The sequence below is a fragment of the Psammomys obesus genome, unplaced genomic scaffold (genome assembly GCF_907164565.1).
Source record: "Psammomys obesus unplaced genomic scaffold, mPsaObe1.curated_primary_1811, whole genome shotgun sequence".
NCBI lineage: Eukaryota > Metazoa > Chordata > Mammalia > Rodentia > Muridae > Psammomys > Psammomys obesus.
In genome coordinates, this window is record NW_026590588.1 from 1 (window position 1) to 16,463 (window position 16,463).

The following is a 16,463-nucleotide window of genomic DNA, read 5'->3' on the forward strand; positions in this document are numbered from 1 at the left end:
ACAGCCGTGCAGGGGTTCTAGGATATCTCAATGAATGGTCCTTGGTTGGAGTATCAGTCTCAGAAAAGTACCCTGAGTCCAGATTTTTCGGTTCTATTGTTCTCCTTGTGGAGCTCTAGACCTTTCCAGGTCTTTCCTTCTCCACCTTCTTTCATAAGATTCCCTGCACTCTGTCCAAAGTTTGGCTATGTGTCTCAGCATCTGTTTTAATATCCTGCAGGGTAGAGTCTTTCAAAAGCAGTCTGTGTTAGGCACCTGTCTTCTTCCTTGTTTTCACCTTCTTCTGATGTCTATCCCATTTGCCTTTCTGAAGGAGGATTGAGCATCTTATCAAGGATCCTCCTTCTTGCTTAGCTTCTTCAGGTGCACAGATTTTAGTATGATTATCTTATATTGTATGTCTAGTATCCACTTATGAGTATATAAAATGTGTGTCATTCTGCTTCTGGGATAGCTCACTCAGGATGACCTTTTCTAGTTCCCACCAGTTGCCTGCAAATTTCATAATTTCCTTTTTTTTAATTGCTGAGTAGTATTCCATTGTGTAAATGTACTACAATTTTTGTATCCATTCCTCAATTGAGGGACATCGGGGTTGTTTCCAGATTCTGGATATTACAAAGAAGGCTCCTACAAACAAAGCTGAGCAAATGTCCTTATTGTATACTTAAGCATATTTTGGATATATGCCTAGGAATGGTATAGCTGGATCTTGAGGAAGCATTATTCCCAATTGTCTGTGAAAGCGCCAGATTGTTTTACAAAGTGTTTGCAGAAGTTTACATTTCCACCAGCAGTAGAGGAGGGCTCCCCTTTCTCCACATTTTTTACCTCATTTGTTGTCAGTTGAGTTTTTGATCTTAGCCATTCTGATGGGTGTAAGGTAAAATCTCAGGGTATGTTGATTTGCATTTCCCTGATGACTAAGGATGTTAAGCACTTCTTTAAGTGTTACTCTGGCATTCGATAATCCTCTATTGAGAATTCTCTGTTTATAAAATCCATTTTATAATTGGATTACTTGATTGGTTGCTGTTTAACTTTTTGAGTTCTTTATATATTCTGGATATTAGCCCTCAGTCAGATATAGGGTTAGTGAAATACTTTTCCCAATCTGTAGGATGCCGTTTTGTTATGATGACAGTGCCCTTTGTTTTACAGCAGCTTTTCAGTTTCATGAGGTCCCATTTATTGATTGTTGCTCTTCAATAGCCTGTGCTGTTGGTGTTCTGTTCAGGAAGTTGTCTCCTGTGCCAATTAGGTCAAGGCTCTTCCCCACTTTTTTTTCTACCAATTTAGTGTGTCTGGTTTTAAGTTGAGGTCTTAGATCCACTTGGACTTAATTTTTGTGTATGGTGATAAGTATGGATCTAGCTGCATTTTCTCTATGTAGACATCCAGTTAAACCAACACCAATTATTGAAGATGCTGTCATTTTTTTCCATTGTATGGTTTTGGCATCTTAGTCAAAAATCAGGTGTCCATAAGTGTGTGGGTTTGTTTCTGGTTCTTCTATTCATTTCCATTGATCTACCAACCTGTTTCTATGCCAATACCATGCCATTTTTATTATTGTTGCTCTATAGTACAGCTTGAGATCAGGAATGGAGATACCTCTAGAAGATCTATTATTGTTTAGGATTGTTTTAGTGATTCTGGGTTTCTTGTTATTCCATATGAAGTTGAGAATTTTTCTTTCAAGGTCTGTAAAAAACTGTGTTGGAAATTGATGGGAATGTATTAAATCTATATATTGCTTTTGGTAAGATGGCCTTTCTTACTATGTTACTCATACCAAGACATAACATGTATGTTTTTTAATTTTTAATTTTTAGTTTTTAATATTAGTAACAGTTTAGTAACTTTGTATTTCAGAACATGTTTTTTTAAAGAAGTTGTTTATTTTTATTTTGTGTACATTGCTGTTTTGACAGCATGCATGTCTGTGTGAGGATGTTGGATTCTGGAACAAGAGTTACAGACAGTTGTGAGCTGTCCTGTGAGTGCAATGAATTGAACTCAGGTCCTCTGCAAGAGCATTCAGTGCTCTTAACCACTGAGCCACCTCTCCAGCCTCCTGCCTCCTTTTGTAGTATGAAGCTTCTCCCTGTCAAGCTCCTGTTCTTGGTGGTGTCATGTCTACACAATGTGCCAAGCTGATCCTTCCTGGTTTTCTTCTTAAGATTTACATACTAGAGGCTGGAAAGATGGCTCAGCACTTAAGAGCACTAGCTGCTCTTCCAGAGGATCCAGGTTCACTTCCCAGCAAAAATATGATAGCCCATAACTGTCTGTGACTCCAGTTCCAGGGGATCCAACACTGTCACAGAAATATACACGCAGGCAAAACACCAATGCACATAAAATACAAGGTAATAAATTATATAAAAATTCAAAAACAGATCTATGTAATGTTTAAACTATTTCTTTTTTAAAAACTTTAACCTGGGCATAATGACACATGCCTTTAATCCCAATAGTGGGTGAGGCAAGTACAGGCAGATCTCTGTGACACTGAGCATAGCCTGGTCTACAGAGAAAGTGTGTCTTAAAAAAAAAATAAATAAATAAAAAATAAAGCCAAACAAACAATGTGCACCATGGAGTATTATGTGTGTCTTCTCAAGTTCAGAACTTCACTTCAGAAAACGGGGTTGCAGACATCTGAGAGCTGCCACTTGGAAGCTAGGAAATGGAACTGTCTCAGTCATCTTTCCAGCCCTTTTTCATATTTTTTTTATGGAAAATAGATATATTTTTCATACAGTACATCCTGATTATGGCTTTTTTCTCTACCACCCTCTCTGTGATCTTCCCTACATTCTCTTCCATCCCAATTCACACTCTCTTCTCTTCCCTAAGAAGACAAACAGGTACCTAAAAAATAATAAGAAGCAGGAGGTTGGAGAGATGGCTCAGTTGTTAAGAACACTGTTTGTTCTTCCAGAGGTCCTGGATTCAATTCTCAGCATCCGAATGGAGGCTCACAGCCATAATATGCTCTGATGCCCTCTTCTATCATGCTGATGTACATGCAGAGGAGCATTCATCTACAAAAAATAATTAAATCTTAAAAAAGGGAAGGAGAGGTAGCCAGGTGTGGTGGCACACGCCTTTAATCCCAGCACTCAGGAGTCAGAGTTGAAGATCTCTGTGAGTTTGAGACCAGCCTGAGTCCAGGACAGCCAGGATCTTTGGCTCACATAGTAATTCTCCCAGCAGGAACCCTGAAGCAAGAGGATCCCTGTGAATTGGAATTCCAAATTAACCACACCTACAGAACAATGTTGTAGGAACACAATTCAAAACCAAGGAGAACAAGAGCAAATAGAAGAGTAAATGAATAAACAAGCAAACCATAAAAATTCAAGGTGAGGGAACTAGTCAGTAAATGGACTCATGATTTTCATCCTATTCTGTTTTGGTTGTGTTTGCATTGACACAGAATGCTTGATTCATTCTAGAGAATGAATGGGGTTAAGTGTTTAGACTCAAATATGCAAACAGATGGCAGCTTGTGGTTGGTAGGTGGGGCTGCGAAAAGGAGGAGCTGAGCAGGGTGGTATATAAAGGCTTCAGGGGAGGCAGAGGAGTCATTCCATCAGGGACCTGAAGACTGTGGTGACAGCCTGCCTATGCTGGGATCCAGAGACCCTGTGTTCATCAGTGCTCAGAACAGGTAAGTCACTTTGATCCAAAGGGCCAGGGCCCCTGAAATACAGAGGTTAGGCCCAAATAGGAAAGTCATTTATATATTCATTTGTTTGTTTATTTATTTATTTATTTATTTATTTATTTATTTATTTATTTATGTTTCTAAAGGCTTTTTTATTTGGGATGTATAGAATTTAAAACTAACTTTTAAATTTGTAATGATTTTATTGATTATTGTGGAATTTCACATCATTGAACCCTGAGCATATTTACTTCCAGTCCACCTAGGTCAACCTCCCCACTTGCCACCACCAACAACAACAACAAAAAATTGAGCCTGTGCAGTCAATATACTTACTGGTACATGATCTAACTTTACATGGACAGCCCCTTAAAGACACATCAGTCCTTCCCCACCTGCCCCCAGCCAGGAGCTATCCATTGAGGAGAGCTACATTTCTGCATCCTTACCACAAAGTTGAATAGTTCTCTTTGGCACAAGATTGTTTCTTCCTGTCTCTTCAGATGAACCTACTGAAGAAGATTGGATTTAAGTTCAGGTTTTTTATACAACTTTAATACAGTATGGAGTACCGACCCCATTTCCAGGATCATCTCAGTTTTTCACAGGCAGAGTCTATGTTTTAGAAAATTATGGATTGTTTGTGTGTGTAAACTTCTCAGGCTCTGCTTTTTTGGGACTTGTGACATTGAAAGACTCCCGGTAGAGCCTCTCTAGAGGGGGAGACCCCGCTTCCCAAGGAACAGCGAAACCAGCCTTCGGATGCAAGCCGCAAGAGGTTTATTTCGATACACGGGTACCCGGGGCGACAAAGCCTTTCGGAAGACTTGCGCGCCTCTCGGTTGGGGTGACCGGTTTTTATAGGGCTCGGGAGCAAGAAGCACGGTTACAGAAGCGAGAAGCATAGTTACAGGGATCTGATTGGGCGGTTTGAACAAAGCCATAGTTAGGTCACATATTCAAAACAGAGAAGGCGGGAAGACAGACGTGAACTGAGTCACGTAGCCGGAACAGAGAAGGCGGGAAGGCAGATGTTTCAGGCGCCCAACCACAGATATCCTGCTGTTGGGCATCTGTCCCGCCTTGCCTCTGACCCTGCACTGCTCCAGTCTTGCAAAATAGTGTTGCCAGCATTATGCTAGGGCTTTATTCTTTCAACATGATCTATGTCTGGTTGGCACACAAAGATGGTATTCAGCTTTCAGACTCTGGGGTCCCCTGCCGAGTGGAGATGGGACGACTTAGGATATTGGTTAGGGTTGGAAGGAACACTGGGGAATGTGCAACCTTGGATGTACTTGAAAGAAGCTCCTCTTGCTGTCAGTGAAGGAGTTTGGTTTGAGACCTCCACTGAGGTCAATGGATTAAACTGATATCTCCACCAAGGACAGAGCAGTAACTCTGACCTTGGGTGGTTCCTGTGATGGTGAGGGGGTTTTCTAAACTTGATGCTGACAATGTATTCTTCCCTAAATGCCTCCTCAGGATCCTTCTGACTGAAGACCTTCCAGGATGAGTGTTCACACTCCACCCACACTCCTGAAACTGGCAAGGCAGGCTCTGCTGAGAGATGAGACTTTGGACATGTCGACTCTGGACAAACTGCCCATGGAGCTCTTGCCAGCACTGTTCATGGAAGCCTTCACTGGCAAACACGCTACTACTGTGAAGGCAATGGTGGCAGCCTAGCCTTTCCCCTGTCTCCCTGTAGGGGCATTGATGAAGACTCCTGACTTGGAAACCTTCAAGGCAGTTCTAGCAGGAGTAAACACATGGCTGCAAAGAAAGTTTCACTCCAGGTAAGCAATAAGCCAGTACTGTAGAATGGAGTCCATGGATAAGAGGGAAGAGATTGTGGGAGAATGACTTCTTCATTATACTTCCGATGGATCATCAGATAGGGATGCAGGGCCCTTGGAAGCTGCTCTTTGCTTGTCTTAAGGAAGGTTGACTGTGGTGATCAGAGCTTGGAGTAGATGTACCCACATAGTGAAATAAGCCTTCACTGCAGTCCCACAATCACAAGTAATGGGTCTATGGAGAAATAGAGTCACTTAGAAGAAGTAAAGTGGTAAGGACTACCTGTGCAGCTTACAGAAAGCTTCTGCAGGCTGCACACTGGATGTTAAAAAAAAAATAACACCTCATACCTCATCAGGAGTTAGAGCTGAGTTTGGAGATGTGGAGGAAATGCTGAGTCAGTGTGAGGTCTCGTCATGTAGCTGACACTTCACATGTTTTCTTCACAGGAGGGGAAATCTTCAATTTCTTGACCTGAGGAAGAAGCACCATGAATTCTGGAGCATATGGGCTAGGGCAGAGAATGGTGACTGCTCAGCAGAGACCCCAGATGAGCAGCAAGCAGTGAAGGTCCTTCCCAGATATGCACTGAGGCAGTGCCTGAAGGTGGTTGCTGATTATTTGCCTCAAGCAGGACGTAGATGAAGAATAAACATGCTTCTTCTTGCAGTGGGCCCAACAGAGAAAGAGTTCCATCCAGTTCTGCTGTATGAAGATGACCATCTGGTCTCTGCCTTTCCATTTTGTCAAAAAGATCTTGAATATTTTTCATCCAGAGCAGATCCAGGAATTTGAACTGAACACAGAGTGGAATGTGTTAATGCCGGCAGACTTTGCTCCCTACCTAGGCCAGATGAGAAATCTTCACAAACTCTTACTGGCACCCATTTACAAGAGTATCATCATGCTTAGCAACAGGAACACAGACAGGGAAGAGAAGTATATCAACAAAATCATTTCTCAGTTTTCCAATTTCAACTGTCTCCAGCACCTCTCCTTAAAGAGCATCTACTTTCTCAAAGACCACTTCAATGAGGTCCTCAGGTAAGCAAGAATGGAGAGCTAGGTTAGGTATCATAGCAGACCTTTCTGCTTAGTTTTAAGGATTAGTCATTCATGAGTCCTGCACAACAGTGTGATCAAACATTTAGGCCTCATTAGAATATGAAAGTTATGTCTTGTTTCCATGTATAACGAATCATGTTGTCAAATGCACTCTAATGAGTTACAGAACCGAAGGTCCGACCTAGTAAGGATGGGTTGTAATTCTTCTCTGAATCATGCCCACACAATCCAATGGAAAGGGAACAGGAAGGAGAGAGTGCAGTTAGGAATTGGTGGAATCACAAGCACAGTGTTGAGGGGAGCTCTGTACTCAGGTCTGTGAAAACAGCCTCAGTCTCCCCCAAATTTCCCATGGGTGACAGGTTTTGAGCTTAAGTAGAGCTTAGTGCATGGGACAATGGGGATAGTGAGGATGTTAAATTACTGCAAGTGTGACTGTGCAGAGGCATTGATGGGATCCAGAGTGCAGTGAGCACACAGGAAGTGTCCCTAGAACCTGTCAGGACTTTCATGGTTTGGAACTCCTTATGTGTGCTTCCAGGGCTAATGGGCTGAACTGGTTTTCTGCTTGAGAGTGAGGCCAGGAGATGAAGTGTGGTTTTTTCTTGACAGTGGAGATTCTTGCAGGAAGCATCTAAAATAATGCTCTTGAAACAGACCTTGGGTCATTGGGCTGCTTCTTCTTCTGTAAATGCCACCCCATACTCTCCAACACCATTTTCCTGAACTAACCTCCTGGTCTATTCTTAGGTGCCTGATGACCCCATTGGAGACCCTGTCCATCACTTACTATTTCATTTCACAGTCAAACCTGAATTACTTCTCTGAGTGTCCAAAGCTCTTTCAGCTGAAACATATGGACATGAAAGGTGTGGTTTTAGAGGCTTTGGATCTTATGCCTCTCCGAGTCCTCCTAGAGAATATGGCAGACACTTTGCAGTCCCTGGACATGAAGTGTTGTAGGATGAAGGACTCTCAGCTCACTGTGCTCATACCTGCCCTCAGCAAGTGCTCCCAGCTGGCCAAGGTCAGTTTCTATTGCAATGACTTCTCCATGTCCATCCTGATGGACTTTCTGCAGCACATAGCCAACTTGAGCAAGATAAACGTGGAACAGTACCCTGCCCCGCTTGAGTGCTATGATGAGTTTGGTTATGTCTCCTTAGAGAGATTTACACAACTTTGTACTGATCAAATAGATAGACTCAGGGCCATAAGGCAGCCCAAGTACATCTCCTTTGCTACACATCCGTGGCCTAGATGTGGAGAGTGTTGTGTCTATGGCAAGGGATTCCAACTGTGTCTTTGCCAGCAGAGGCAGCAGTGAATAGGGAAACATGACTTCTGCATTTGAAGAAATGGATGGCTTGAGACACATCTCTCCTTTTGGGTGCTCAGAGCTTGTGACTTCAGACTCTGCTCAAATTTTTAGAATCCAAATGATGTTTGGTACATTGGATCTAGGATTCTGAATGTGACATGGAGAATATTGGGATTGTGGGAACAGGGGTGTTATGGAATCTGAATGATGTTTTTGCCTTTATAAGTGGCTTCTGTCAGGACAGAATAGCCAGTGTCTTTGTTCTGCAGCTGTAAACCTGGCTGTTCTACCTCTGGGCTCTTTGTTTCAGTTATCACCCTCATTGCCGGGGTCTGGAGGGTTTCTTGACACAATGAATGGGAAAACACTGGTATCTAATGAGTGAGGCAAAGGTCCAGCTCAAATTGGCATCCAAAAAATGACAGTTCTGGTGTCACTTCTTTCATTCTTTTCTTTTGCTTTCCTTGTCAGTTGCAATAATTACAACTATCTTGGTTGCTGTTCTGTTATAATACGTTGAAACTAAAGTGAGCATATTCACATAGCTCCTGTGAATATGAAGGGGGTTTTAATGGATCAGACCATTAACATCTAGTACACTCAGGCTACAAGGCACCATGGACCCATGAGAGGTGACTGAAGGAAAGGAGAAGACAACACAGGGAGAAGTGAACAGGCTTCTCAATGGTTATTTTCCTTTCAGTCTTTAAATCTTGTTTTCTTTTTAGTTGAAAGCCTCATGTACCCTGGGCTAGCCTTACACCCTTGATATTTTTGTCTTGATGACAAAATCCAACATATCCAGCCTGCATGCCACATGCCCATAGGGCCGTATTCCTGTGGACTCCCGAACTATGAAGTAGCCATAGTGTGTATAAAGGTGCGCAATACTACATAAGTCCTTGTGCTCCTGAAAACCTTATATTTACTAAAGACCTGTATTTCATGCCTTCAGTTGTTGTCTCTGTATTAATGTAAGAAGTTCCACCCATTATATGCCTTTTTTCTGTTTAGTAAGATATCAATAAAATGACTTATTTCTGAATTGTTTTCTTCTTCATTGAAATATTTATTGCATCTTGGGGAAACTCCATTTTAGAGAACACAATTTCCATTTGTAATAGCTTTTCACTAGCCTCTGGGTTAGGGATAGGAGCTTGTGTCCACTCCTCTCCACACTGACAGCCCCCATGTAGATTTGTGCATGCTTCCTCATTCTCTCTGAGTGCATATGTGTATTTTTCTGCTGGATTTAAGAAGGCCTGGGTTTTCTTCATATCCTCCATTCCATCTGGCTCTAAAAGTTATTCTTCTCTTGCACACAGTTCGTTCCCTGATCCCTGAGGAGAGGATTTGACAGAGATGTCCCATATCCAGGAAAGGTCAGAAGATTCCCTTGCACTCAATTTACAGGACATTTCAAGACACTACCATACTTGCTGGGCACTAAACCTGGGCATTCTGTAGTAGCAACAATCTCTACAAACCACTGAGCATCTCTCCATGGCCAGTGATCCTTCCTTTCTGAAATCTAACCCAACTTCCTGAGAACCACCATTGGCATCTCCTACCCTCAAACAGTTGTATATAAAATGTGAGAAAGTGTAGTGCAATCCAGGCTGTCTCAAAGTTCCTACTATATCCAGAGATGACATTGAACTTCTGAGCCCTCTTCTACTCAAACTCTCACATTCTGGGAAGACAGGCATGTCCCCAAAAATCTAGATCATGTCTAGATGTCACCTATGATTTTGTGAATGTCAAGCAAGGACTATACTACCTGAGTTCCAGCCACAGAAATCCCTTCCAAATATTATTATATCCTGCTTAAACTCTATGTCCCCTCTGTAGGGACCCATTTTCCACTTTTGGCATAACTGTGGTTCTTCTGTTAACACTTGTCACCTTTAGCATATCAGAAGCTATTGTCTTTTTCAGAAAAAAAGAGACCTTAGGTCCCAATCCCACTGAATAGGCTGAAATGCTAAGTCAAAAGGGGCTCCGTGTCATTAGCTATTGTCTTGGGGACCTGCTTAGCTGGAGTAGGAACTGGTATTGCAGCACTGGGTGTACAAAGCCAGAAATATAACAGCTTAAAGCAGATATTGATAAAGATATTCAGTGCCTTGAAAACTCAATCATCCTTTTAGAAACCTTTTAGAAACAAATGTTGATTCTCTGGTAGAAGTAGTTTTGCAAAAGAGAAGAGGCTTGGATCTGTTGTTTTACAAAAGGACTGGCTATGTGCAGCCCTTAGAGAGAAATATTGTTTTTATGTAACCAGTCAGGAATGATTAGGAAATCCTTAGCAAGAATAACAAAAAGTCTGGAGAGACACTGGCAAGAGAGAATTTCAGAGGAAGGTTTAAACCCTGCTTTAATAGTTTTCCTTGGTTTAATACCTCTATAACCACCCTGATGGGATCCCTCCTCATCCTACTCATTTTGATTTTTACCTTTGGCCTTGTCTTTTAATTCGCTAGGTGGCTTTCACGAAGGAATGTTAATGGTACTCAGATCCCATTGTGGATAGGTAAATCTGAAGGATACCAGGGGTCATATCTGGAAGACCCAAGATTGTGTCTTCAAATGATCATGGGAAGGGGGGATGAGAGGATGTTGTGGTTATTAATACTTACTATTGATATATATTTTAGTAAGCTGCAGTTATTCCTAAACCTGCTGTATACCCAAATCATCACACAGAGACTGGGATTTATTTAATTAACCTAGAGAACAATGCTGGGAAATAGTTACTCCATCTTAAACCTCCACAAAGATGGTACTCAGCTTTCAGACTGCTGGGGACCCCTGCCCAGTGCGGATGGGATTGACTGGGACTTTGGTTAGGGTTGGATGGTACACTGAGGAATGTGTAACCTTGGGTGTACTTGTAAGAGGCTCCTTGCGCTGTCAGTGAGGGAGTTTGCTTTGAGACCTCCAGTGGCTTAAGCTGATGTCTTCACCAAGGACAGAGCAGTAACTCTGACCTTTAGTGGTTCCGGGGTGATGGTGAGGGGGTTTTGAAAACTTCATGTTGACAATGTATTCTCCCCTAAATGCTTCCCCAGGATCCTTCTGACTGAAGACCTTCCAGGATGAGTGCTCAGACTCCACCCACACTCCTGAAGCCAGCAAGGCAGGGTCTTCTGAGACATGAGACCCTATGTCTCTCTGTCAGCTGTGAATAAACTGCCCATGGAGCTCATCCCAATACTATTCACGGAGGCCTTGACTGGCAGACATGCAATGATTGTGAGAACAATTGTGGCAATTGTCTCCTGGTGGAAGGGGGTGCTTTATGACAACTCCTGACTTGGAAACCTTTCACACTGCTAGCAGGAATAGACATTCGGCTGCAAAGAAACTTTCACTCCAGGCAAGCAATAAGCAAGTAGTGTGGAATAGAGCCCATGGGTAAGAGGGAAGAGATTGTGGGGTCAGGGAGAAGGGCTTCCTCATGAGTGGATCAGAGGCTCATGATGGATCATCAGGCAGAGATTCAGGGGTCTTGGGAGCTACTCTTTGCTTGTCCTAAGGACGGTTGACAATGGTCAGAGTTTGGAGTAGTTGTAGCCACACAGTGAAATGAGACTTCCCTGGCATTCCCACAACCACTATTACTGGGACTAAGGAGAAATAGTGCCACTTAGAGAGAAAAATGTTCAGGGCAACATGTGCAGCTCAAGGAAAGCTTCTTCAGGCTGGACACTCGATGCTGAAAAAACACATACCTTGGCAAGTGTTAGAGCTGACTTTAGAGGTGTGGAAGAAAAGGTGAGTCAGTGTTGGATCTTGCCATGTAGCTGACCATGTTTTCCCCACAGGAGGGGAAAACTTCAGGTTTTTGACCTGAGGAAGAAGAACCATGAATTCTGGAGCATATAGGCTGGTGCAGAGGATGGTGGTTGCTCAGCAGAGACCCTGATGAGCATCAAGTAGTGAAAGTCCTTCCCAGATATGAACTGAGGCAGTGCCTGAAGGTGGTAGCTGACCTTTGGCTCAAATTTTGTTTAAATGAAAAACAAGTATGCTTGTGGGCCCAGCAGCAAAAGAGCTTCCTCCAGTTCTGCTATACAGAGATGAAGATCTTGGCTCTGCCTCTCCATGTTACCCAAGAGGTCTTGAATATTTTGCATCCTGAGCACACCGAGGATTTGGAACTGATCATGCTCAGTTAGGGTGTATTAAAGTTGTCCCAACTTGCTCCCTGCCTGGGCCAGATGAGAAATTTTCACAAACTCTTCCTGGCACACATCTACAAGAATGTAGAGTTGTTTTGATTTGCATTTCCCTGATTACTAAAGATGTTGACCATTCTTTAAGTGTTTCTCCACCATTCAATATTTCTGTTGAGAATTCTCTATTTAGCTCTGTACACCATTTTTAATTGTCATTTGGTTTCTTGGTGCTTAACTATTTAAGTTCTTTATGTATTCTAGATATTAGCTCTCTGTGAGGTGTAGGGATGGTGAAGGTCATTTCCCAGTCTGTAGTCTGCCATTTTGGTCTTTTGACAGTGTTATTTGCATTACAGAACTTTTCAGAGTCATGAGATCCCATTTTTTGATTGTTGATCTTATAACCTGAGCTATTGGTATTCTGTTCAGGAAGTTATCTCTTTTGTCAAAGAATTCAAAGATCTTCCCCAATTTATCTTCTAATAGATTTAATGTGTCTGGTTCTTTCTTGAGATCTTTGAACAACTTGGATTTGAGTTTTGTGCAGGTGATAAATATGGATCTATTTACATTTTTCTACATGTAGATACCCAGTTAGAACAGCAACACTTGTAGAATATGCTGTCTTTTTTCTGTTGTATGTTTTTTCTTCTTTGTCAAAACCAACTGTCTGTAGGTGGTTGGATCAATTTCTGGGTCTCTATTCAATTCCATTGATCCACCAGTCTGGTTCTATGCCAGTACCATGCAGTTTTTATCACTGTTGCTCTTAATAACAGCTTGAGATCAGGGGTAGTGCTACCTCCAGACAATCTTTTTTCTTTAATTTTATTTTCTTTTATTAATTATACTTTATTCACTTTGTATTCCCCCATAAGCCCCCCTCCTCCCCTCATGATTTCACCCCTCCTCCCCCTTCTTCATGCACGCCACTCCCCAAATCCAGAGATAGCGGAGGTCCTCCTCTCCTTCTTTCTGATCTTAGTCTATCAGATCACATCAGGAGAGGCTGCATTGTCATCTTCTGTGGCCTGGTAAGGCTGCTCTCCCTTCAGGGGGAGGTGATCAAAGAGCAGGCCAATCAGATTATGTCAGAGGCAGTCCCTCTTCCCATTACTATGAAACCCACTTGGACACTAAACTGCCATGGTCTACATCTGTGCAGGGGTTCTAGGTTATCTCCATGCCTGGTACTTGGTTGGAGTAGAAAAATGCAAATATATCCATACACAAAACTATCGCCCTGCACAAAACTAAAGTCCAGGTGGATCAAAGACCTCAACATAAAACCAGACACATTAAATTTGTTAGAAGAAAAAGTGGGGAAAACCTAGAACTCATTGGCACAGGAGACAACTTCCTGAACAGAATACCAACAGCACAGGCTCTAAGAGCAACAATTAATAAATGGGACCTCATGAAAATGAAAAGCTTCTGTAAAGCAAAGGACACTGTCATCAAAACAAAACGACTGCCTACAGATTAGGAAAAAATCTTCACCAACCCTTTATCTGACAGAGGGCTAATATCCAGTATATATAAAAAACTGAAGAAGCTGAAAAGCAGCAAACCAAGTAATCCAATTAAAAAACGGGGAACAGAGCTAAACAGAGAACTCTCTGTAGAGGAATATCGAATGGCAGAGAAACACTTAAAGAAATGCTCAACATCATTAGCCATCAGGGAAATGCAAATCAAAACAACCCTGAGATTTCACCTTACACCCATCAGAATGGCCAAGATGAAAAACTCAAGTGACAACACATGCTGGAGAGGTTGTGGAGAAAGGGGAACCCTTCTCTACTGCTAGTGGGAATGTAAACTGGTACAACCACTCTGGAAATCAATCTGGCATTTTTTCAGACAACTAGGAATAGCGCTTCCTCAAGATCCAGCCATACCACTTCTAAGCGTATATCCAAAAGAGGCTCAAGTAAACAATGTGGACATTTGTTCAGTTATGTTTGTAGCAGCTTTATTTGTAATAGCCAGAAGCTGGAAACAGCCCAGATGCCCCTCAACTGAAGAATGGATGCAGAAATTGTGGTACATCTACACAATGGAGTATTACTCAGCAATGAAAAAAAAAGAAATCATGAAATTTGCAGGTAAATGGTGGGACCTGGAAAGAATCATCCTGAGTGAGCTGTCCCAGAAGCAGAAAGACACACACGGCATATACTCACTCATATAGACATATAACATAGGATAAACCTACTAAAATATCTACATCTAAAGAAACTAATCAAGAGTGAGTACCCTAACTAAAATGCTCAATCCCCATCCCAAAAGGTAAAGAGGATGGACATCAGCAGAAGAAGAAAACAGAAAACAACCTAGGAACCTGCCACAGAGGGCCTCTGAAAGGCTCTGCCCTGCAGACTATCAAAGCAGACGCTGAGACTTATGGCCAACTGTTGGGCAGAGTGCATGGAATCTTATGTAAGAAATGAGAAATAGTAAGATCTGGAGAGGACAGGAACTCCACAAGGAGAGCAACAGAACCAGAAAATTTGAACACAGACAATCTTTTATTGTACAGGATTATTTTAGCTATTCTGGGTTTTTTGTTTTGTTGAGAATTATTCTTTCAAGGTTTGTAAAGTATTGTGTTCATATTTTAATAGGAATTGCATTAAATCTATTCGCAGATGATAGTACACATGAGTGACCCTAAAAATCTACTAGGGAAAACCTATAGCTGATAAACACCATCAGCAAAGTGGCTAGATACAAAATTAACATTAAAAAAATCAATAGCCACCCTTTATACAAAAGGCAAACAGGTTAAGAAAGAAATTAGTAAAACAACACCCTTCACAATAGCCACAAACAAAACAGAGACACCCAGTGTCTTGGTATAACTCTAATGAAGCAAGTGTAAGAGTTGTATGAAAAAATTTCAAGTCTGAAGAAGGAAACTGAAGAAGATATCAGAAGATTGAAAGATCTCCCATGCTCATGGTATGGAATTTCTTATGTGTGCTTTCTAGCATATGGGCTGAACTGGTTTTCTGCCTGAGAGTGAGGCCAGGAGATGAAGTTTCAGTTTGTCTTGACTGAGAAGACTGCCACAGGAAGCATCTTAGAGAATGTCCTTGCTATTTGGTCAAACTGACCTTGGGGCACCCAGTTCCTTTTACCTCTGTGTAAATGCCACCCCGAATTCCTCAACACCATTTTCTTGAACTAATCTCCTGGTCTGTATCCCTAGGTGCCTGATGACCCCCCTGGAGACCCTGTCCATCACTTACTGCAACTTTTCACAGTCAGATCTGAATTACTTCTCTGGGTGCCCGAAGCTCTTTCAACTGAAATATCTGGACATGAAAGCTGTGGTTTTAGAGGCTTTGGACTTTATGCCTCTCCAAGTCCTTCTAGAGAATGTGGCAGACACTTTGCAGTCCCTGGACTTGAAGGCTTGTAGGATGAAGGACTCTAATCTCACTGTGCTCATACCTGCCCTCAGCAAGTGCTCCCAGCTGGCCAATGTCAGTTTCTATGACAATGACTTCTCCATGCACATCCTGAGGGACTTTTTTCAGCACACAGCCAACTTGAGGAAGATGAATGTTGAACAGTACCCTGCCCCTCTCGAGTGCTATGATGAGTTCGGAGTGCTATGATGAGTGCTATGATGAGTGCTATGATGAGTTATCTCCACAGAGAGATTTGAACAATTCTGTGCTGAGCAAATAAATAGACTCTGGGCCATAAGACAGCCCAAGTACATCTTCTTTGCTACACAGATGTGTCCTAGATGTAGAGAGAGCTCTGTCTATGGCCTGGGATTCAGACTGTGTCATTGCCAGCCATGGTGGCAGTGAACAGGGAAACATGCCTGAGGACACAGAGCTTATGGCTTCAGACATTGTTCATATTGCTGAAAACAAAATGAAGTTTAGTGAGTTGCATTTAGGAGGCTGAAGTTGACATGGAGAACAATGCAATTGTGGGAGCAGAGGATCTTGTGGAGTGAGAAAGACCACTTCACATTTTTAAGTGGCTTCTGTCGGGACAGGATAACCAGTAGCTTTGTCCTGCAGGTGTAAACTTGGATGTTCTCCCCCTGGGGTCTTTCTCAGTTATCACCCTCACTGCCAGGTTCAGGGTCAGGAGGGGTAAGTGACTCCACGACCCCAGTGGAAAAACACTACTATCTAATGAGTGATTCAAAGGTCCAGGTCATCCATAAAACTAAAGTTTCGGTGAAACTTCATTCCTGTCTTTTGCCTGTGCGTAGGTTACAACCCTTTTGTGTAGCTGTTCAAAAATTTGAAACTAAAGTGAGCAACATAGCACACATCGTATGAATAAGGTTTTTATGGGTCACAGATAATTAACACCCAGTACACTCAGACCACAAGACACCATGGGCCCATGAGAGGTGACTGGAGGGAAGAAGAAGACAACACAGGGG

General features: G+C 42.3%; 1 protein-coding gene across 1 annotated transcript; it reads left to right on the plus strand.

The window, feature by feature from the left end:
• Positions 1 to 5,188: 5,188 nt before the first annotated feature.
• LOC129677322 (PRAME family member 12-like) lies at positions 5,189 to 15,669 on the plus strand. Its single transcript, XM_055607966.1, is given in 5 exon segments — positions 5,189 to 5,475; positions 5,929 to 6,094; positions 6,096 to 6,520; positions 7,292 to 7,864; positions 15,258 to 15,669. Coding segments are annotated over 5 exon segments (1,863 nt in total).
• The last annotated feature ends 794 nt before the right edge of the window (positions 15,670 to 16,463 follow it).